This window comes from Lissotriton helveticus, chromosome 11, assembly GCF_964261635.1.
Source record: "Lissotriton helveticus chromosome 11, aLisHel1.1, whole genome shotgun sequence".
Taxonomy (NCBI): Eukaryota; Metazoa; Chordata; class Amphibia; order Caudata; family Salamandridae; genus Lissotriton; species Lissotriton helveticus.
In genome coordinates, this window is record NC_136072.1 from 421,612,669 (window position 1) to 421,635,680 (window position 23,012).

A 23,012-nucleotide genomic window follows, 5' to 3' on the forward strand; every position below is an offset into this window, starting at 1 on the left:
CTTGAATGTTGTGCCCGAGGCATTGGCAAACATGGCAAAGGTTTTTTTTAGACACAAGAGATGCCCACGTCCCCTACACATACAGGATGCAACATGTAGTCTGACCGGAAGCGAGCCAGGCAAATTCACGTTTACTTATCTCAAGCGTTACAAACTCTCCTCAACAGGCCTTCTGCAGGCATTTAGACTCAACATCATTGTACTACGACTTTCCTCTTAAGGTCCCACTGCACACGTGTGGGAGGTGAGGTTTCTTTAGTTTGATCATAAATAGAGATGAAAGGCAGGAAGTCTTTTTTGCTTCCACGGCAGAAACGTAGAAGTCTTCGCGTTAGCGTGCTGTACAATGTTTCTTTTGTTGTGGTCTAGTGTGGAGTACATGGTTGAACACGAATGCTGCCTTGAAGCGCCTTTCTAAAAATACAGTAGGAAATAACCGAACCCGCCCCCGATGACCACAGGGTGGGCCAGGAAAGCATAGGATGTAGTGGGGGATGCTTTTTCAGGGGCGGCTCATGTTAAAAAAATGCTTAATCTGAACAGCTCAAACTTTCCAGCTTTACTCTTTCTATGTCCCTCCCCCTGCTATACACCAAGCCTGCCCCCCCCCCCCCCTTTGCAGAGGGCGGGAATGTAAAGTGACCAACCTTGAGAGGATATAAACTGAGTTCGGGTATCAATGATCTCCTGTCCTTCTGCTAATCACTTAATTACAGACCAGGAATGAAGATCCTCTTTTTCCTCATGTTGGCTGCCTGTGTCTTGGAAAGCCAGGTTGAAGGTGAGTGCGGAGCGGTGGGCGCCATGGCTTTTATTATAAAGAATCTTTAACTCATCAATATATGCTTGGCAACTCTCTTTATCATGCACCACCCTGCTACATTGTTTGTCAGAATATCATATGCAAAAATATTGTCTACATATTGAGTACTAAATCTCGTTTACAATAATGCCACATCATTCTGTGTAGATTTTCTACTGTTATTAATATTAGGATACAAATATATATTCTAAAATTCTATCATATTCTAGTATATGCATACTATGTTTTTATTTTAATTAATCTAAAACACATTATAGAGAGAATTAGATATAAATTACATTACTAATGAATAGTTAATTTGATTTAATATTTATTTCGCAAATTGTAATAGTTTTAAATATTAATTAATTAATTTACATTTAATTATAATTCACACTCTCCTGAACCCTAGAAAACCTATTACTACCCCTATATGCTACACATCCCTGAATCTTAAAAAAACACTTAGTCCCCTATACTAACCAGTCCCTGAAGCCTAACAACCCATTATACCACTATACACTACCTATCGCTCAACCAACCAATTACCCATCCCTGATCCTTAAAACACAATACTCTCTCTATATACTACTCAATGCTGAACCCTAAAAACTCTTTACTAACCCTAGGCACTACCCATCCCTGAATCCTAAAACCCCTTACTACTCCATAAACTACCCATCCCTAAACTATAAAAATCCCTTACTTCTTCTATAGACTACCCACCCCTGGACCTTAAAAAACACTTACTATCCAAATACAATAGCCATCCCAAAACCTACCAAAAACCCTTACTTCCCTTATGCACCACCATGCCTGAACCCTAAACACTCCTTACCAGCTCAATACACTACTCATCCCTAAACCCTAAAAAATACTCCTCTATATTTAATACAGCTAAAACCATTAACTGATAGTTAATTTAAACGTTCTTAATATTAATTATTCATGATTTACGAATTATTTACATCAATTAACTTAATATTAAATTATGTTGACCTAATAATTACTTGTGTACTATTTTAATCTTACAAAAATGTAATGTATACATACATATTATTTATTAAAATTAAATTAATTTTACATCAATGAATTACATTTAACCTTAATTTAAATTACCTTTATTGTTGCAAGGGTTCTTTACAATATATGGGTATGTTGCAAAATATCCTTCTATGCGACTGATCTATATTTCACGATTCCAGCCACTATTCGGCAATCAAGTTCAACGTACTGGACTCTAACCAAGCAAGTCCTGTTCATCAAACTCCCACCTAAAACATTAATTGTGATACACAGGTATTAAATCCGTCATCATGTTTGAGGGTGGACTTTTTATTTTAATTCTACCGTTTATTTAGTTGGGTTCCTCATTATAATGGTAGGTTTTTAAAGCTCTGATGATCTTTTTCATCAAATTGGAGACCCTCCATCAAATGTTTCAAGATAAGAACCATGAACAGTGATTAAATGGTTTCCCTCACTGAATTCCCAGTGCCACTTGTTTTTGTAGTTAAAAACGTAGGGGGCAGATTTACAAGCCTGTTGCACCTATTTGCGCTGCAGTTGCGTCCCTTTTTTTGATGTAACGGTAGCACAAACAATGCACCCAATTTACATCATGGCGCATCTACGGAGATGCGTCACGTTGTAAAGCCCTGCGTCACATTCTACCTGCGTCAGGTATAATATATGCAGGGTGAGCATTCCCACGCAGGAAAGCCTAAAAAAAGTGACGCAGTGAAGTCTACAAGATTTCACTGCGCCACTTTTAGGACCCCACTGTGTCAAAACCTTACACCTGCTTGAAGCAGGCATAAGGAGTGATGCAGTACAGTAAGTACAGGCATCAAAATACATTGCTGGAGTTGTGTCATGCTTGCGACACAACTACAGCAATGTGTGACTTTTGGGTTAACAGATGCGTCCTAAATTTCGGACGAATCTGTCAATCCTTGTGCCATGGTGCGCTGTATTGTAAATACGGCACATCCATGATGGCGCAAGGGTATCGTAGGCTGGTGCATGGAAACTGACGCATTGCTACAGATGCGTCAGTTTCTTGTAAATCTGCCCCGCGATATTGTCATCTATGTTAAAACAAAACAACAACAAAAGTTTTGTTTTCTCCAAGGAATGAGGATTGACATTCCCTGTGCGGTGTGTTTGACAGGGTGCAGGCACAATGTGGTGGTTGTGTGTTCATGAAACAGCCGGAGGGGCAGTTTGTTCTCAAATATCTCTTGAAAGCAGCACTGTCTGACAAAAGACAGAATACCATTCAGACTTTATGAATGGAACAGTGACAAGTATAACAGAACATCTCACGCAAATCCTTGATACACGTTGCTGGCCCAGGTCCAGGGGCGTGACACAGGCCCGTGCAGCCCCTGCGGTGCAGGCGGGCCTCTACCTCAAAGGGGCCCCTTCGGCACTGCACTCTGGCCGAAGAGCTCCTGATTGAGCCCGGAGGGGGCCCCTCTAAGTACCGTGCAGGGAGGCCCCCTCACTTTTCGTTACGCCTGTGCCCAGGTCACTTGAATTCTGATCTTTAAATTGGGCAAAAAGGTAATGGATTAAATAATTCCCTCAGACTCATGGGCCAGAGGGAGGCCGCTGAGGGCTGGGAAGTGAAGACATGTAATCACCAAGTGGCAGAACTATGCCTGAATAGGCCGCAGGCCACCCTCAGTACCACTCCGGCTGCATTTGACGTCGGTAAAATGTTTCTTTCCATTCCCAGTAGACTTCCGGCTTCCACTGTATTCCCAGTCCACTGTGCTTCTGGCTTCCACATGAACAGTTCCAAACCATTCATTGTGCATGGTATTCAAGAACAATTTCGGGGATGCCGACGGCCCAGAAAATCCAGAGCTAAAGAGTCGAGAGTACCATCTTTCTTATTGTTGCTAATGTGCCCTGAAAAAATAAACTTTTGTAAAACAATCCGCCACCATCACAATTCTCAAAAAGAGTTAGGAGCTCATTTATGAGGCCTTGCGTCAGTTTTACACTTCCAATGCGTCACTTTTTGTGACGCATCGGCGGCGTAAAACATGCCTCCTGTTGCGCACTATTTACTATTTATAATTTACAATTTACAAAGTGACGCATCTAAGCAGATGCGTCACTTTGTAAACCCCTGCGCTACATTATGTATGCAGGGGGGAGTTCCCCCACAAAAAGCCTCATAGAAGTGATGCGATTGAAGTGATGAGATTTCACTGCGTCACTTTTAGGACGCCGTTGCGTCAAAATCTAACACCTGCCTCACAGCAGGTGTAAGACTGACGCAGGCTCATTCCCATGGGGCTTGCCCCATGTGAAAGGATGCATTGCTGGAGTTGCGTCACTTTTGTGACACACTCCAGCAATGCGTAACTTTTGCGCCATACAGATACGTCAGAAATACTGACGTATCTGTAACTCCTTGCGACATGATGCGTCGTACAGTAAATATGACGCATCAGGTATGTCGCAAGGAGTGCGCACTGAGAAGAGGCGCATCACTGCTTTCGCGCACCGATGTATCATTTCTCATAAATGAGGCCCTTAGTGCTCCTGCGATGAGAATAAGAGCACTGGTGTATTTTTCAGCTGATTTACTGTCGGTGCAATTTTTGACAGGGTAACACAAGGCCCTGCAGTCTCTGTGGGGCCCAGCATTTCAAGGGGTCCCACTGAATCTGAAGCCAATGGATATGTGTGAGATAAGGGACACTCGGGGGACCCTCGTGACACTATGCAGGAGGACCCCATCATTTTCTGTTATGCCACTAATCTTTTGGAGAATATATCAGTTTATAGCATAGTTCATGCCCTTACATTTCAAAGCTATTTCCCACAATGTTGTTCTAAAGTTCAAGCAGTTTCTGACAGAGAGAATGCTCGCTTGTTTGCTGCCCAGACCTCTGTGGTTAACAAATGGTTACAGATTCAGACACTGGCGGCAACAAGCAGTGCTTTGAAATCATTTACAACAACTAGAGTCTTGAAATAATTCACTCTGTGGTTTGTGATACAGTAGCGGCCAATACCTTGCGAGGAGACATTTCTCCAAGCTGAAGAGTTGTGTTTTCATGTCTTCTGTTGCGTGCTGTCAGGACCCTTTGTTACTGGAGACTTTCTGCAGAAAGGCTTGGTGGTGACAGTTCTACAAGCTGCAGAGCTGTGTTTTCATGTCTTCTTTTGCGTGCTGTCAGGACCCTTTGTTACTGGAGACTTTCTGCAGAAAGGCTTGGCGGTGACAGTTCTGCAAGCTGCAGAGCTGTGTTTTCATATCTTGTGTTGCGTGCTGTCAGGACCTTTTGTTACTGGAGACTTTCTGCAGAAAGGCTTGGTGGTGACAGTTCTGCAAGCTGCAGAGCTCTGTTTTCATGTGTTCAGTTGCGTACTGTCAGGACACTTTGTTACTGTAGACTTTCTGCAAAAAGACTTGGTGGTGACAGTTCTGCAAGCTGCAGAGCTGTGTTTTCATGTGTTCAGTTGCGTGCTGTCAGGACCCTTTGTTACTAGAGACTTTCTGCAGAAACGCTTGGTAGTGGTGGGGCGAGTGTACCTATAAAGCATGCGGTGGTCCCTTGATGCAGGGAATAAGGTACGCTTGTTGTGGTGTGGTTTGTCAGGCAGCCCGTCGCTATTAGTTCAAAGCCAGAGTGAAGCAAGGGCACACACATGGTTTGAAGCGCGGGCATGAATGTGGTTTGAAAGTGTGATTTAAACACATCTGTGAATTATATGTATTTAGGAGCTGCAAACACCTCCCCACCAGACAGCATCCTACACATAGTGATAAAAATGAAAAACACTCTCCACGGCTTTAAGTCTGATGAAAAAACAGTGTGTGTGTGGGGGGCAATGTATTTAAGGGTGTGTCTTAAAACACGTAAGCTAAAAATCGGTGCTTAGCATTGTGTGCCGCCAGACTTGTATTTTTCTGTTTCTGTCACTGCATCCAGCTATATAATACAACAAGTAACATCATACCTACAACAAGCATCAACTATGGCTTGTACATAATATTTAAAAAGCTTCCACTTAAAGCCCTGGTGACACCATGAACATTTTCCTGCTCCTGAGTTTCAAAAAGAGAAGGAAAATCCAGAGAGAAAATGACTCTCTTTAAAGGATTTCCCTTCTCCTGCAACGCTCACCTGGAATGACGTCATGTCGTAACTTCTCCACTAGTGAGAAGTGAGCCGTGAGCAGTGTGAGCATGCGCACATCGATGTGCCTGCTTTCACTGCAGTCCGTAAAAAAATGGACCACCTGTGCCAGGGCACAACACAGAGCCCGATAGAGACCAGTTTCGAGGCCCCCTTTATACAAGTTTGGTAGAGTTTTTGAACTGCCTACTATAATCTCGTCTATCTATTCCTACGGGATAGAATAGTCGAGACCTAAAAACTGCTGCTGACACCCGGCCCACTTAAAGTCCTGCCACTCTCAATGTACACGCCACACAGAGGGGGAGAAATGTACACCACAAAGATAGTTCGCTGAAGCAGATAGATACTCTCCAGTGCATTGAAGAAAAAAAGTGTTCTCATTGAAGCAGAATAGTGCTCTCAATAAACACGCAGCATGGAAAGAGAGAAGTGCTGTGAGAAGATGGCCTGGTATATGCTGTTCACTATTTAAAGTGGGCACCCTGTACCAGTCCAAATACCCCTTATGGTGAATAAAGAGGTCAAAGATAACCTTAGAAAACTATCCAAGTGATAGCTGTGGAGAGCGGCCTTCAGGCTTAGTCTTGAAGGAATGTAAAGCAGCTTGTTTTACCAGAATGCAACCATATATTTGTGGTTAAGTTAAAGGCGAGCCACACAATATAACACACTCTAAGCATTATAAAGTATCTGCTACATGCATATAATCACAAAGCACACAATACTATAGAACAGAAACAATAGTAAATAGCACTAATACACAGTGGTTTCCAGGGGGAGACCAGACCATTTACTAAAATAGTGGTATAAGAACCACGACTCAAGTCAAGACAATCTCTAGAGGATGTAGAATCGTAGGGACCCCAAGGAACCACCCAAGCTGAGCAGGTAGGTACCCCACGGAGGCCGGGTGCAGTGTGGGAACACGACCCCGTACGCTGTACAATTCTATGGGAGAGTAGCAGTTGCAGTTTTAATGTTTAAGGACCCTTCTAAAGGACTTCGTAGAAACCCGGTGGAACTTAGGAAGTTGGGAAGCCACCCCACTCGTGGATACCATAGTACCAGAGTTACCTATCCCAGGGAAGCCAGGTGACTAGGTCTGAAGTGGCGTCGGAAACCGCCGTCGCTCTCTTTGCAGGAGTTCGAAGGAGTGCCACTGCTGGGAAGAAGAAAAATGTCTGATGGAATCTAATGGTGGGTTCTTGTTGAAGAGTTCCTTAAAGCAGAGGGGACAGAGTCTGTGTCATTCAGGAGTGACTAGGGACTCGGTAGACGAATGCCCACCGATGTCGGGTGAATCAAGTGCGTTGAGGCGGTTCTTGACTTTGCAGCCATAGGGACCAGGAGATGTTGAGGACAACCAGGAGATGGATGCGAGCTGTACCATGAAGGATATCCCACGCAGAAAGTCAAGAAAGATTACCGTTCAGACCAGCAAGATCCAGGAGACTCACCAAACACAGGGGAGTCAGGGGGTGCCTAGTGCAACCAGGGGAGCACAGGAAAAGCAGTGCTGACCCTCAAGAGAACCCACAAGCTGGAGGCACAGGAGTTGCAAGTGGACCTTGAGCAGTTTCGCAAAGCAGCAGCCCATGGAGCACTTGGTGCGAGGAGGCTGGAGTTCTTTTTATGAAATGGTACCAGAGGTCGGGGCTACTCGGAGCCCAGTGCACTTGTTTTGGAAACGCCAATAAACATAAGCACTTGCAAAAGTACGCTGTGCACAGGGGTACAGGTATTGCAGCCCCCACGAGGGATTCTCACCTCAAACTTGGTGAGAAAGCAGCTCGGCCTCTTGCGACTGGGAAACCCATGTCCTGTGTTGCTGGAATCTTTGGAGTCCGTAGGAGCTCAGGAGCAGCAGACTGGTCAATCATGATGTGGAGCCTGCGGTTGCAGGGGAGTGACTCCTTCACTCTAAGGGAGATATCTTCAGTTGTCCTTGATACTCAACTGGTCCTGCATGGAGCCGGTATGGTGCACAGGCCCAGACAATGCTTTGGACGGAGTGGGAGACAAAGTCGGTCCCAAACAAAGCCCAGTGAAGTCCTGAGTGTCCAGACGGTCGAAGTTCAGTAGTTTCTGGTTCAGAATCTTGTCCACATTGAATCTAGGGTACTACAGCAAAGTAAGCCCTTTTGTACCCACGGGAGAGGGTTGGACAGATTCAGGGGACCCTCCCTGGGTAGGGTCTGCACAGTGGGGCGGTTACTCCCATGTCCTTTGTCCAGTTTCATGCCAGAGCACAAGCCAACGGTTCCCAGGACTGATTTGAATTGGACTATGCACTGGGACACCAAATGTGCCCCTTATGCAGACTTTTGGTCACTGGCAAGCGTACCCACCCAGGCCTAATACATTAAATCCTGTCTAGGAGGTGGTCACTCCTCCCTGTGATGGGATGCCTATTGTTCTGCCTTCCCCTGCTCGAGCTTGGCTCAGCAGCAGGAGGGCAGAAATGTGTCTCTGGTCAACAGCAACCATTTTGAGCTGGCTGGGACTAGAAGGATGGTACGGGGAACAAGAGGGACCTCACAAAGCTAATTTCCGAGGGGTGGAAAACTACCTCCCACACCGGTTACTGGTGTGGGGGTATAATGCCACAGTGTTTGACACCAAACACAATAGGGTTACTTTCAGCCGTTTTGGAGTTGGTCATCACACGGGCGCATTATGCCACTCTATATGGAATAGGACATGTTACAACGCAAACATTTACAACGCATGCCTTTACAATGCGGTTTTTACATCGCAACATCCATTACAACACATGATTTTACAACGCATGCCATCACAACACATTTTTAGAAACTATATTTACAACGCATTCCATTACAACGCATATCATTATAACGCATTCTATTACAATGCATAATACTTTTATGGCAACAGTAGGTTAAGTGTTGGATAGTGTAGGGGTAAAAATTACTATTCCCACTCCAATGAGAGCAACAGTAGGGTAAGTGTTGGATAGTGTAGGGGTTAAAATTACTATTCCCCATTACTTACATTATAATGCGTTGTAATGGCAAGTGTTGTAGTGGCATGCGTTCTAATGGCTGCGTTCTAATGGTATGCGATGTAAAGGCAGTTGCATTGTAATGACTGCGTTGTAAACGTATTGTGTTGTAATGACTGCGTTGTAATGGTTGTTTCCCCTCCATATGTCATACATGGCTGCAGCACTAGCAACCCGGAGAATGGACTTTGTAGGCTGCAGTGGTGTCCTGCTCATGCAGTATCACCCTCTCACTTTGAACCAAGCACCCTGCCTTCAGGATTGTCAAGGCCTGCTATGGGGGTGACATAGATATTAAGTGTAGTGACCCTTAGATATAGTAAACCTATATCTCAAGTAAGTGGTGCCTGCACCAACTTACACAGGCTGCAATGGCAGGCCTGTAGGTTCCATTTTGCATGGCCTCTCATGGGTGACATAATACATGCTTCAGCCCAGGGGAGGCCTCTGGGGTACCTATGCCCTGGGTACATGGGTACCATATACTAGGGACAGACAAGGGTACCCCAGTATCCAATCTAGAGTGAACCTACGTACATGACAAAACAGTTTAGTGTGAAAGCAAATTGACTGGGCTCCTGATTAGCAGGATCCCAGTCAGACTGGTCAAAAACAGTATACCATGAAGCAAAAAGTGGGGGCAACCATTAGAAGCAGATCCTACTTTCCTACACAACCCCCTCCCCCCCAGACGTAAGGAGATGAGACTAGCCTTGCCCAGTTGAGTCTTCATTTTCTAACTGGAAATATCTGGAGAGTCCATCTGCATTGGCATGGTTACTCACAGGTCTATGTTCCACTGTATGCCCATCCCCTGTAGGGAAATGGACCGCCTCAAACGTTTGGGGTTTTCACCCTCTATCTGTTTTAGCCATAGGAGGGGCTTATGGTCTGGCTGAATAATGAAGTGAGTGCCAAACAAGTATGGCCTCGGCTTCTTCAGGGCCCAGACCAAAGCAAAGGCTTCCCTCTCTATAGTTGACCAACTTTTCTCTTTGTGGGGGTCAACCTTCTGCTAATAAAAGCTGCTGTTTGATCCTCACACTCTGCATTAAGGTGTGACAACATAGCCCCTACCCCCAACTCAGATGCATCTGTTTGGACAATAAATTGCTTGGAGTATTCAGGCAGGATTCTACAGAATGGGAGCAATGCACGTGGCCTGCTTGAGATCATCAAATGCCTTCTGACAGCTAACTGTCAGGACAACCAGGAGATGAATGCGAGCTGTACCATGAAGGATATCCCACGCAGAAAGTCAAGAAAGATTACCGTTCAGACCAGCAAGATCCAGGAGACTCACCAAACACAGGGGAGTCAGGGGGTGCCTAGTGCAACCAGGGGAGCACAGGAAAAGCAGGGTTCTGACAGCTAACTGTCCACTGAACTTTCTTGGGCATTCTTTTAGATGTGAGATCATTCAAGGGAGTCACTATTGACGAATATCCTTTAACAAATCTCCTGTAATACCCAGTCAAGCCCAAGAAAGTTCTGACCTAAGTCTGGGTAGTTGGAGCAACCCAGTCCATGATGGTCTGGATTTTGCTCTGTAATGGTTGAACCTGGCCTCCACTCGCAATGTGGCCCAGGTACACAACCTTGCTCTTCCCTATCTGGGACTTAGTAGCCTTGATAGTGAGGCCTGCTCTCTGCAGAGCCTCCAAAACATTCTTCAGGTTGGCCAGGTGATCCTCCCCGGTGGAGCTAAAGACACCTATATCATCAAGATATGCTGCACTATAAGCTGCCAGGCCTGTCAGGACTTTATTCTCAAGCCTTTGAAATGTGGCAAGTGCATTCTTCAAACCAAAGGGCATCACAATACGTTGATAACGCCCACTAGGGGCTGAAAATGCTGTTTTGGGTTTGGCATCCTCAGCTAGTCTGATTTGCCAACAGAAAACTCAAGGAGATGATGGACGGAGCTCTGAAACTTTTCAGACACTCAGCCCCAGTCACAGATCTTGGTTGAATCCTAGGCCTGGGCGGCAAATCCAGTTCCGGTTGTGGAATTTGGGTAATTTTGTGTTCCGCCGAGAACGCGGGATTGCCAAAAATTTCGCGATCCGCGGCTTCTCTGAGTTTTTGCTTGCCCGCACATTCAAAATGCATGTTCGCGAGATATTTCCCCCCGAGTACGCAAACAGCGTTCGCGAACAGGAAAAAGCACTGCCAATGGGCGAAACAAGCAATTCCGTGTGTTCACGGAATTTCTGCGTGCTCGCAGAGATTTTTTGCTGTTTTGCAGAGCTTTGCATAGCGTGGCTACGCAAATTTTGCCCTGCCCTATTGAATCCATCATCGTTTTTTAGCTCACTTCGCCACCCCAGTTCAGGCACAGCGATGTGCAAATCAATCTTGAGTCTGACCCTGTGCCTCATGGGAACAATCCAGACCGAACTGCCAAGCCATGTCTTCCCTGGACCGGTAGCAAGCATCCTGAGACCGGTTTCGGGCAAACAGCCCTCATCAGCCAGGCTAGCTTGAATTCAGTGGCAAAGTGAGCAAGGGACTCACTTCTGGGCATACACTGCTAACTTAGGGGGGACAAAGCAAACACAAGGAGATGATGGACGGAGTGCTGACATTTTTCAGACACTCACCCCCAGTCACAGATCTTGGTTGAATCCATCATCGCTCTTTAGTTCACTTCACCCCACCAGTTAAGACACAGCTGTATGCAAATCAGTCTTGACCCTTTGCCTCATGGGAACAGTCCAGACCGAACTGCCAAGCCATATCTTTCCTGGACCGGAAACAAGCATCCTGGGACTGGTTTCGGGCTAACAACCCTAATCAGCCAGGCTACCTTGAATCCAGTGGCAAAGTGAGCAAGGGACCCACTTCTGGGCATACCCTGCTAACTTAGGGTAAACAAAGCAAACACAAGGAGATGATGGAACACTTTCAAACAAATTAGTAACTATTTACTGGGTTATGGACAAATAAATCCAATGATTAAGGCGACAACAATAATACCAGGCAGGAATCATCACTGCTGAGTAGCCAAACTGGCTAATCCCCCACTAAACCATGGTATTATTGGAAACGATAAAGGGTAAGTGGAGAAAAACTGATGGATCAATACATGGGGCAGTGAAGGCAAAGGAAACACAAAAGATCATCAGACTCCCGAAACCTCCTTATCTATATAATCGCAATATGAGGATTAAAAAAAAAAACAAAGAAAAAAAGGAGATAATGGATGGAGCACAGAAACTTTTCAGACACTCACTCCCAGTCACAGATCTGGGTTGAATCCATCATCGTTCTTTAGCTTACTTCGCTAACCCAGTTCAGACACAGCTATGTCCAAATCAGTCTTGACCCTGTGCCTCATGGGAACAATCCAGACCGAATTGCTAAGCCATGTCTTCCCTGGACCGGAAACAAACATCCTGGGACTAGTTTTTGGCTAACAGTCCTAAGAAGCCAGGCTAGCTTGAATCCAGTGGTAAAGTGAGAAACGGACCCATGTCTGGGCAAACCCTGCTAACTTAGGGCGAACAAAGAAAACACAAAGAGATGATGGACGGAGCACTAAAACTTTTCAGACACTCACCCCCAGTCACAGATCTGGGTTGAGTTCATCCCCAGGGATGAAGATACCTTCCAGAGCTGAAAGCATTCTTTCTTCAAAAGGGCTGTCTCCAGAGGAGTTGGAGGACAGAGAAAGAAATATGCTGCATAAGAGGGAGCTTGCTAAGCTCAGGCTGGGGCAGGAGAGTGACATTGAGAAGAATACATTGGAGTTAGAGATGCAGAAATTAGCCATGGATGAAAACAAGATGCTCTTAGAGCATTAAAGAGGTTTGAGGGAGCTGATTTGAAAGTAAAAAGTATAGATCCCCATGGTGGCAGTGCATCATCAGTGCCTAGAGAAGGGAGGGTGTATATTCCCAAAGACGTAATTAAGGACTTTGTGAAGAGTGAGGACATTTGGCAGTCGTTTAGGGCCTAATCAATCAATCAATCAATCATAGCACTTGTATAGCGCACTACTCACCCGGAAGGGTCTCAAGGCGCTTGGGGGAAGGGGTCCGCTATTGCTCGAACAGCCAGCTCTTGAGTTGCTTCCTGAAGGCGAGATGGTCCTGGGTCAGTCGAAGGTGGATGGGGAGGGAGTTCCATGTCTTGGCCGCCAGGTAGGAGAAGGATCTTCCTCCGGTGGTGGCTCTTCGGATGCGTGGTACGGCGGCGAGGGCGAGGCTGGTAGAACGTAGCTGGCGGGTGGGCGTGTAGAAGGTCAGGCGGTCGTTGAGGTACTTGGGGCCCAGGTCGTGGAGAGACTTGTGTGCGTGGGTGAGGAGCCTGAATGTGATCCTCTTGTTGACGGGGAGCCAGTGCAGGTCTCTCAGGTGGCCGGAGATGTGGCTGCATCGGGGGATGTCCAGGATGAGTCGGGCGGAGGCGTTCTGGATGCGTTGGAGTCTTTTCTGTAGCTTGGCTGTGGTTCCGGCGTAGAGGGTGTTCCCGTAGTCCAGTCGGCTGGTGACGAGTGCCTGGGTGACCGACTTCCTGGTTTCGGTTGGGATCCATCGGAAGATCTTGCGGAGCATGCGAAGGGTGTGAAAGCAGGATGACGAGACGGCGTTGACTTGTCTGGTCATCGAGAGGGAGGAGTCCAGGATGAAGCCCAGGTTGCGTGCGTGGTCTGTTGGCTTGGGAGCGGTGCCCAGGGCGGGGGGCCACCAGGAGTCGTCCCAGGCGGAGGGCGATGGTCCCAGGATGAGGACTTCCGTCTTGTCTGAGTTCAGTTTCAGGCGGCTGTTCTTCATCCACTCGGCGACGTCTTTCATCCCTTCGTGTAGGCAGGTTCTGGCGGTGTCTGGGTCTCTGGTGAGGGAGAGGATCAGCTGGGTGTCGTCAGCGTAGGTGATGATGTTGAGGTTGTGTTGGCGTGCGATGGCTGCAAGAGGTCTCATGTAGACGTTGAAGAGGGTCGGGCTGAGTGATGATCCTTGTGGAACTCCGCAGATGACTTTTGGTGGCCTTGGATCGAAACGGGGGGAGGCGGACTCTCTGTGTTCTTCCGGCGAGGAACGAGGAGATCCACTCCAGTGCCTTCTCTTGGATGCCGATGTTGCTGAGGCGTTGAACTAGGGTGCGGTGGCAGACAGTGTCGAACGCAGGTCCAGGAGGATGAGTGCCGCTGTTTCCCCGTTGTCGAGCAGGGCTCGGATGTCGTCGGTGGCTGCGATGAGGGCGGTCTCGGTGCTGTGGTTGGCTCTGAAACCAGACTGCGAGGGGTCGAGGGATCCGTTCGTCTCGAGGAAGGCGGCAAGCTGTCTGTTGATGATCTTCTCGATGACTTTGGCAGGAAAAGGGAGGAGCGAGATGGGGCGGAAGTTCTTGAGGTCGGTGGGGTCCGCTGTTGGTTTCTTCAGTAGGGCGCTGAGCTCGGCATGCTTCCAGCTCTCCGGGAAGGTGGCGGTGTTGAAGGAGGTGTTGATGATATTCCGGAGTTGGGGTGTGATGGTGGAGTCGGCCTTGTTGAAGACGTGGTGGGGGCAGGGGTCGGTTGGAGATCCGGAATGGATTGTGTTCATCGTGCGCGCTGTGTCTTCGGTGCTGACCGGGGTCCAGGTGCGGAGGGTGGCGGTGGGGTGCGATGGTTCGATGGTTGGGTGCTTGGGTGGTGCGCCGAAGCTGTTGTGGATGTCGATGATCTTGCGGTGGAAGAACGAGGCGCGAGAGTCGCAGAGGTCTTGTGAAGGAGTGATGTCGTTGTTGCTGGTGCTGGGGTTGGAGAACTCCTTGACGATGTTGAAGAGTTCCTTGCTGTCGTGGGCGTTGCTGTCCAGTCGTTCCTTCAGTGTCTTCTTCTTGGTGGTGCGGATGAGCTGGTGGTGCTTGCGGGTGGCTTGTTTGAGGGCGGTCATGTTGTCGGTGGTCTGTTTGAGGAGCCAGGCCTTCTCGAGGGTGCGGCAGGTCTTCTTGGAGTCCTTGAGTTCGTCGGTGAACCAGGGGGCCTTCTTGCTTCTGGGTCTGCTGGGAGGGTTCCTCAGTGGTGCGAGGTCGTCGGCGCAGGCGGTCAGCCACTGCGTGAAGTTGCGGGCTGCTTCGTTGGGGTCCGTTGTGCTGGTGGGTGGGTTCTGGCTGAGGGAGTTGGTGAGCTGGTCGGCGGTGATCTTGCTCCAGCTCCTGTGTAGAAACTGTTGCGGGTGGTGGTGGGTCGTGGTTCTTCTGAAGCTGAAGTAGACGCAGCTGTGGTCGGTCCAGTGGAGTTCGGTGGAGTGGATGAAGGTGATGTGCTTGCTGGATGAGAAGACGGGATCAAGCGTGTGGCCGGCGTAGTGGGTGGGGGTGTAGCAATGAGTTCCCATACAATCCCTGAGAGAGACTGGGGAGCGTTGTGGAGCCACTTTGTCACAGAAGGGAGGGAAATTTTGCTACCCTTAGCCACTGAGGATCAGATGTCCTATGCTCACTTGAAGGAAGCCTTAAACATGAGGTATGGGTTGACCCCAGAGTTGTACAGACAGAACTTTAGGAACTGTAAAATATTGGAGTCAAGCACCTGGGTGGAGTAAGTTTCCTATTATTGCAGAGCACTGGATAGTTGGGTGAAGGGTAGCCAGGTAAATGATTCACAGGGGCTCTACGATTTGGTTGCAAGGGAGCACTTGTCTAGTAGGCATTTTCCAGAGCTACGCTAGCATTTGATTGACAGTAAGCTGACTGACCCCAGGAAGCTTGCTGTGGAGGCGGACTGCTGGGTCAGTACCAGGGTATACAATGGTTATGTGGGAGAATCCCTGCCAAAGGTGAGCAGGGTCCGCAGCAGAAGAGTGGGGGAAAAGGGTAAACAAAAAGGGCCTCAAAGTAATCACCAAGGGAAGGCTTCCCCGCCTCCCACTGAAAAGAAGCCATGGGTCCCTACAGGTAAACCCGGTAAGAAGGGCCCCAGGACATGTGTTGCTTGTGATCAGGTGGACCACTATATAGGGGATCCTAGGTGTCCCAAGAAATCCACCACTGCACCGACTGGTGCACCGCCCCAGGAGATTGCTAGTGTAGCTTTGGGGAAGGAGTAGGGGCCTGCAGAAATGACCCTGGGTTCTTTAGGAGACAGTGAGATTGTCCCAAGAGCTCATCTGCCTGATGACACTAAGGAGCACAGGCAGTGGATCACCATCAATGGCCTTAATGTGGAAGCTCTAAGACACTAGAGCCAGTGTGACAGCTGTCAGTTGTTGGCTAGTGTCTGAAGAGCAGGTGGCCCCCAACACATTCTACCCAGTAGTTGCAGCTGGCAACTCTGAGTGCCTCCGCAAATTGTCAAAGGTTCACTTTGAGTGGGGGGGTCTCAGGTACCATGAGAGTAGCTGTGAAGCCAGCCATGCCTGTTGACTGTCTGCTAGGCAACAATTTGAAGCGTTCCCTTTGGGAGAAGGTGGAATGGAATTCTCATTTAGAGATGCTAGGTCTGCCTGAGTGGGCGTATGTGACAACTCGGTCTATGGCAGCCGGTAAGGGCAATCAAGAGAACCTGGAGCCTGAAACAGTGGCCAAGGTTGCTGCCAGGAAGAGAAGAGGCAGGGGGTGCAGGAAACCGGCCCCCGAAGTTACCATGGTCCAGGAGGCGGGGCTGCCCTGGAACCTACAGGGAACAAGTGGCCGAACTGGGGGACCTGCCTGAGCTGACCCATTGGCAGCAGGAAGGGGGCCCCTCTAGAGAGGAATTCTTCCAGGAGCAGCAGAAATGCCTTTCTCTGGTTGGTTTGTGGCAGCAGGCTACAAACCAGGCAGGAGGTGATCAGTCTGGATCACATTGGAGAATGGTCACCTGTATAGTGAACCTAAGGTTGCTGAGCCTGGGTCAGCCCATGTACTTGTGGTAGCCCAGCGCTTCAGAGCCCACTGGGTCTGGCTCATAATGTGCCATTGGCAGGGCATATGGGGCAAGACAAGAGCTTTGAAAGGCTTGTCACCCACTTTTAGTGGACCCAAATGCGTAGGAACTCTGATACTCATTGTAGGTCTTTTCAGGCTTGCCAGGCAAGTAGTAAGAGTGAGAGGAAGTACAAGATTCCTCTCCAACCTTTCCCGGTTGTCTGCATCCCCTTTGAGATGGTGGGTATTGACATTGTGGGCCTCTGGATCCCAAGACAGCCATGGGCAACAGATTTATCCCGGTCTTGGTCGACCATGCCACCCGGTGCCCGAAAGCCATCCCTCTCCGGGCGGTGACGGTCCCCATGGTGGGTAGTGCATTGATCGGGGTTTTAAATCAAATGCTGCTAAGTGGGACTGCAGCACTGATTGTGCCACCCACACCAGCAGCCTGTAAATGTGACTCAGATCTGCCACTGCAGTATCTGTTTGCAGTCTAGTACTGCCATGTTGACTTGGAAAGAGCACCCACTTGCCAAGCCCTACCCTTTCCTTTTCTTACATGTTAGTCACCCCTAAGGTAGGCCCAAGGTACCCCTGTGGGCAGGGTGCAGTGTATGTAAAAGGTAGGAGACGCCCTGGTGTGTGTGGCATGCCCTGATAGTAAAATACTGCCAAATGTTTTTCACTTTTGCAAGGCTACCTGTTCCCATAGGATAGAATGGGGAGTTTGCTTATAACATCCTATATACATAACTACCCCTGGGAGCAAGGTAGGAAAATATGGTTTATTATGCCTGAACTCAGAATGTTAAAATGCATCTTTTAGTGGAGGTGATTTTTACATTCTGTTGTTGAAAATACCACTTTTTAGAAAGTAGGTATTTTCTTGCTTAGCCATCCAGTTGGCCTCTTCTCGGATGTGTTTTGACTGTCTCACTTTGGAGTGACAGGGGCTGGGGATGAGCAGTGGCTCCAGAGAGTCAGGATGATTCAGGGCTGGGCTTAATAGACCTGGGCTGCATTTAGAGTAGGGGGAGGAGATTTCCTTTTGAATTAATGAGCCTGGTCTGCCTGACACAATGCTGTCTCCACCTCCTGCCAGGAAACTGCACCAGAGAGGACAGAACTGGTTTTGACTGAGCACAGGGCTTCTCTGCCACCAGAGAACACATTATTTTTCTGCATAAAAAGAGGGGCCCAGACCCTAGACTTTCAAATCACTTCTGGGAAATCAAGAGGACTCTTTGCCAAGGAGAAGAGCTGGAGAACTGCCCCTTTGCAGTGTGCTGTCTTGGGTTTGCCTGCAGTGGCTGTATCTGCCAAGGAAAGGAGAAGGACCTTTCTGTGTGCTGTGTCCCCTGCTTGAGGAAGATCTCCAAGAGCTTGGCCCCTGTTCATGAGGTCTCAGGAACAGCAAAAGTCTCACCAAGCTTCTGGGCACCGTCTCTGGAACCGCTGGTTTCAGTTGCCACAGAAGAAAAGGGTAACTGACTTGGTCACCGAGTCCGTTGCAGGATTCCATGTCCTGAAGGCACCGTAGAGAGCACCACCTCATTTTGCAACGCAACCCATATCTCACCAATTCCGTCAACGAACCGCTGCTCGCACTGCGTCCTGTGGGCATTGCACTCCGCACAGCTTTGCTACACGCTGCACTGACGTCATTGACTCCGTCACTGCCCGACTCGAATATCAACTAGCTCCGTTGCCACACCGTCACCTGCCAGCACCGCATCGAGCACCATCTCACCCTGCAACGCAAGCCTTGGTTTCACTGACTCTACTGCCAGCACCGAGCCATGAGGACACCTCACGCGGCAACGTTTCCATCTCACCTCGTAACCGCGATGGTTGCCCCGACCTACCCGCATCACCATGTTGGCCACAACAACAGAAGGTACTGTCTCCGAGTCTGTCGAGAGTATTGTATGTTGGATGTTTGTCGTTTTTGGTCTTGTTGGTTTAGATAAAGATTACTTATTTTTATGAACTGAAGTGGTGTCCTTTTGTAGTGTTTTCACTGTGTTGTTGTATGCATGCACAAACGCTTTACACACTGCCTCTGAGATAAGCCTGTCTGCTTGTGCCAAAGCTACAAAGGGGGTGAGCAGGGGTTATCTTAGAGGTGTATCCCCCTTACAATGACTAGGAAGAAGGGTACCTACTTGGACAAAGGTGCCAACTAGAGACCCCCATTTCTGACAATCAAGTTATTTATTACAAATTGTAATGGTGGTGTCTAGTAAATTGAATCCACTTTGATTTAATATCAATGGTTAACTCATTTTCAGAGGACACAGAATATTAACCGGCCAGGTTCTACTGGTCACTCCAGGTTTGTCATCAGTGTCATCACCTTTTTCAACTTTAACCTAGAAGACAATGACGTTCGTACAGTGATCTAGAGTGCAATCTTATCAAGCTCTAATCTTCCTCATCCTTCAGCAGGCATTGGAGGACAAATTGTACGGAAAACTACCTGCAAGAAATTGGTGGACAAAAAGCAAATCCCCGCCAGAAACATTCAAAGCTACAAAGTGCTAAACAATTCAACAAAAGAAGTGATGTAAGTAATTTACACTAGGCCACAAATGCTAGATGGTAACATCAGGGGTAACTTGGGTTGGAGGGACTGGATGGCTCACCAGGCCTGCAACTGAGCATTGAAGATGTGTGTGGTGGATTTAATAATGCCTTAGGTCAGTATGTTTATTTTAATTGTTTGCATTGGTATGAATAGCTTAACATGCAACGTTAAGTCTACTTCAGTGCTGTGATGGCATTAGTGTGCACACTCTGGATGGTGGAGTTCTAAACACTTGCATGCCAGAGTGTGATTAGAGAACAGTGGATTCCGTGCACTAATCTGTTCCACATAACCAGGACTGAGAAACCAGTAACATTGTGGGACTACTTGCAATTCATCAGGAGAACACTACACGTAAATGGTCTGGCCTTTTTTGAGGGAAAGTTAGGGGAGTCCTGTGCTGATGAATTTACAGAGGGAAGTTTTTCAGAACAGGTAGGATAATAGGGCTTCAAGGGCAGACCCAGATTACAGAAACAGAAATACAATGTGCAGTAACTGTGTTTCCTTCTGCCTCAACTTCTAGGAGCTTTAGAAAGGTGTACCTGTCCAGTTGGAAACTGGGGATTGAATAGGCAACTTTCGGACCCAGTTATAGGACTTTCAATCCCCAAGATTTCCAAACCTGAAGTTGAGGTCTCCATGCTCACTTTTCTATAAAAATAAGGAGGGTGTGGTTATCCACCAAGAATTATTTTGGATTCAACAGTTTATTATCTTCAGAAATGGGCGAGTACTCACTTCACAACCTCCAAGTTTGGGAGAGAGTCTCCTTAGCCAAATTAGGCTTCGTCATAAGGGTTCTTAGAGTGTTACAACACTATTGTATTGAGGAATATATGATAAAATTTCAAGCTCTTTGAGCTACTCAAGCGAGGTTTGGGAAACTCCACCTGTGCAATACAATGCCTTCTAGTAATAACTGATGAAACTTTTCAGGTCATGGCAAATGCTGGAGATAAAGAGGAGAAATGCTATAAACATGCCTAAAATTGCTTGTTTTCCTCTGTACAATTAGATCTCTTACAGCCAGAAATCTCCTCTCGATTAACAGCTTGTTGGAAAACTTAGGGGCATATTATCAAGAAACTGAGTTAAAATTATCGCCGCTTTAGCCGCAGAAAACTGCCGCTAAAGCGGCGATAATGGTCTTGATAATATGCCCTTGAGAATTCCAATAGAAGCCCATGTTCTGGTGTCAACATGGGCTTCTATTGGAATTCTCAAGGGCTTATTATCAAGCGCATTACCGCCGCTTTAGCAGCAGTTTTCTGCCACTAAAGCAGCAATAATTTTAACTCCGTGCTTGATAATATGCCCTTTAACTCTTTGGGCCTTGTAAAAGTGTATCCATCTTATTGATCAGTGCTGAAGAATGCAGACGTTTAGATGGAACAATAGGTGAAGGGCGAAAAAATGATTGGAAGAGATCAATAAAGGGCGAAGGGAAGAATGAATAGAAAAACGAGAAACAGGGGCATACAATAAGGATGGGGAATGTGCAAGGAGACAAGAAGTGAATGAAAGAGATCGAATGATGAGCACAGTTGGGGCAAATACAAAGAAGGGAAGCCTATAAGGTAGATAAAATTGCCTAGAAATTAAATGGAGGGTGAAGGAGTCATTGACAGAGGAAGAGAGGTGTTGAAAATAAATGTGGAATGGAAAGCCGATAAAACACGTTAGTAAAGGATGGGAAGAATTCAGAAGATCATAGTGAAATGTGAAATTTAATAAAGAGTTGTAAGGAAGTAGTGAATAGAGCGAAGAGAAAAACACTGATTTAGAAGGTCAGAGAAAGGACGAAAATAGAGTTTGAGATGAATTGACAAAATGGTAGAAAAGGATGTATGACATTACAACGCATGCTTTTACATCGCATGCCTTTACAACGCATGCCTTTACAACGCTGTTATTACAACGCATGCCTTTACAACGCATACTGCTTTTGGGCGCTGGATAGTGAATAGTTTAATTTACTATTCCAACTCCAGTCCCCGTGGATAGTAGGGAAGGTGTTGGATAGTACATTAAACCTATTCCCTATCCTAGAGCGCCCCCCAGGGCAATGCGTTGTAATGGTTTGCGTTGTAAAAATTGCGTCGTAAAGGCACTGCGTGGTAAAAGTTGCGTTGTAAAGGATGTTTCCCGGTAGGAAATCATTGACACTGAAGGATTAATCTTGATTTGGGAACTGTGAAATGTGATAGACTTAGACAAGGTAATAATAATGAATGGAGGGTGAAGGGTGAAGGGTAAATAAAATGTCAGAGAATCAGGAATGAATAAAACCTGAAGTAGAGCAATCCAGAAAAATCAGAAGATGAAGGACTAGGAAAACGTGTCAGATAAATAGTGGCGATTGAAGGGTGGAGCGGGTAGTAAAAGAATCAGCTGGACAGATAAGTGGGCAAAAGAAATAGTGGAAGGGTGGCTAGAAATTAAAACTACAATCCATGGCTTATCTTATCACCAGTGCAGGACTGCAGAGGCTTTTTCAAAATGATCATTCATTGAAGAACACTGCGCTTGAGGGCCTTCTGCAGGAACTCCACCCCGTCCAAACGTAAAGCTTTTCTTGAAACCCAGCTGTTTTTGTAATTGTCTTTGATTGTTGCAGGTTATAGGAATTCAAGGCCATTAGACATTTCACACTCTACATAAATGCAATTGTCAATATCATTAAACTTGTAAGAAATGTTAGAGTAACCAAGAGATAGTGGAGGCTGAAGGATGAGGAAAAAGAGAGTGTGTAGTATTTAAGTCCGCACACGGTAGATGATGTTCAAGAAGTTTATTTGAAGATATGTAGATCAAGTGGAACAGCCCCACCAGGAGCAGTCAACATGCTGCTCAGCCCAATCTCAACTGAAGGCTTTAGCCCACAGACTCCCAACATTCTCATGCACATCATAACTCAGCATTTTACAGACTGTGCAAGTGGTGGAGAAAGCATGTATATAACATGGAAAAGGTGCTAGGATACTCCAGAGTGCTAGAGGTTTTATTAACTCCTTCCGTGTTCATGACGAGCTCAGCTTGTCATGAGTCACAGTTGAGCTGTGCTCATCATAATAGCCGCGGCCCACCCACGCGCGGTTTATTCCCTGTGCAGGAGAATTAATCAGTGGGCGGGATTGTGACGAGCCCAGCTCGTCATGAGCTCAGCTCCACTTTGAGTGATGATGAGCTGGGCTCGTCACGAGCACAGCAGCGCCGCGGACCCCCCCCCCTGCACCGTGGGGGAATTACCCCGCAGCAAAGGGGTTAAGGATGTGGAAAGATTTCCAGTGATGCAGTGGAGTGTAAAGGAATTTATTGTCAATCTGACTTCAAAATGGCGACCCAAGTGAAACGCTTACCCACGAAGGGTTGCGCAAGTGATAGGATGGGCGCCTGTACACAAGATAGATACATGGGCCCTATGTAACCTGAATTGCTCTAAGAGGGGCTTAATCTCAATAAGCTCATGGGGGGAACCCATAAACTATAATTTGCCTGATCCTAAGATGGCCGCCAGCTGCCTAATGCCTGATACATTAAACACTGAAAACTTTGCAGCTATTAGAGCCATGGAAAGATGTATATGCCAAC

General features: G+C 47.1%; 1 protein-coding gene across 2 annotated transcripts in view; it reads left to right on the forward strand.

The window, feature by feature from the left end:
• Positions 1-550: 550 nt before the first annotated feature.
• The window catches only part of LOC144792801 (lymphotactin-like), a 32,148-nt gene continuing 9,686 nt past the window's right edge, over positions 551-23,012 (forward strand). Inside the window, exons 1-2 of one of the 2 annotated variants that reach the window (XM_078668001.1) lie at positions 551-781; positions 19,280-19,397. In XM_078668001.1, the coding sequence (XP_078524127.1) occupies positions 724-781; positions 19,280-19,397 (176 nt within the window). In that variant the 5' untranslated portion in view covers positions 551-723. Of the gene's footprint in view, positions 782-19,276; positions 19,398-23,012 lie in introns of both variants that reach the window. The other variant, XM_078668000.1, reaches the window with a different exon arrangement.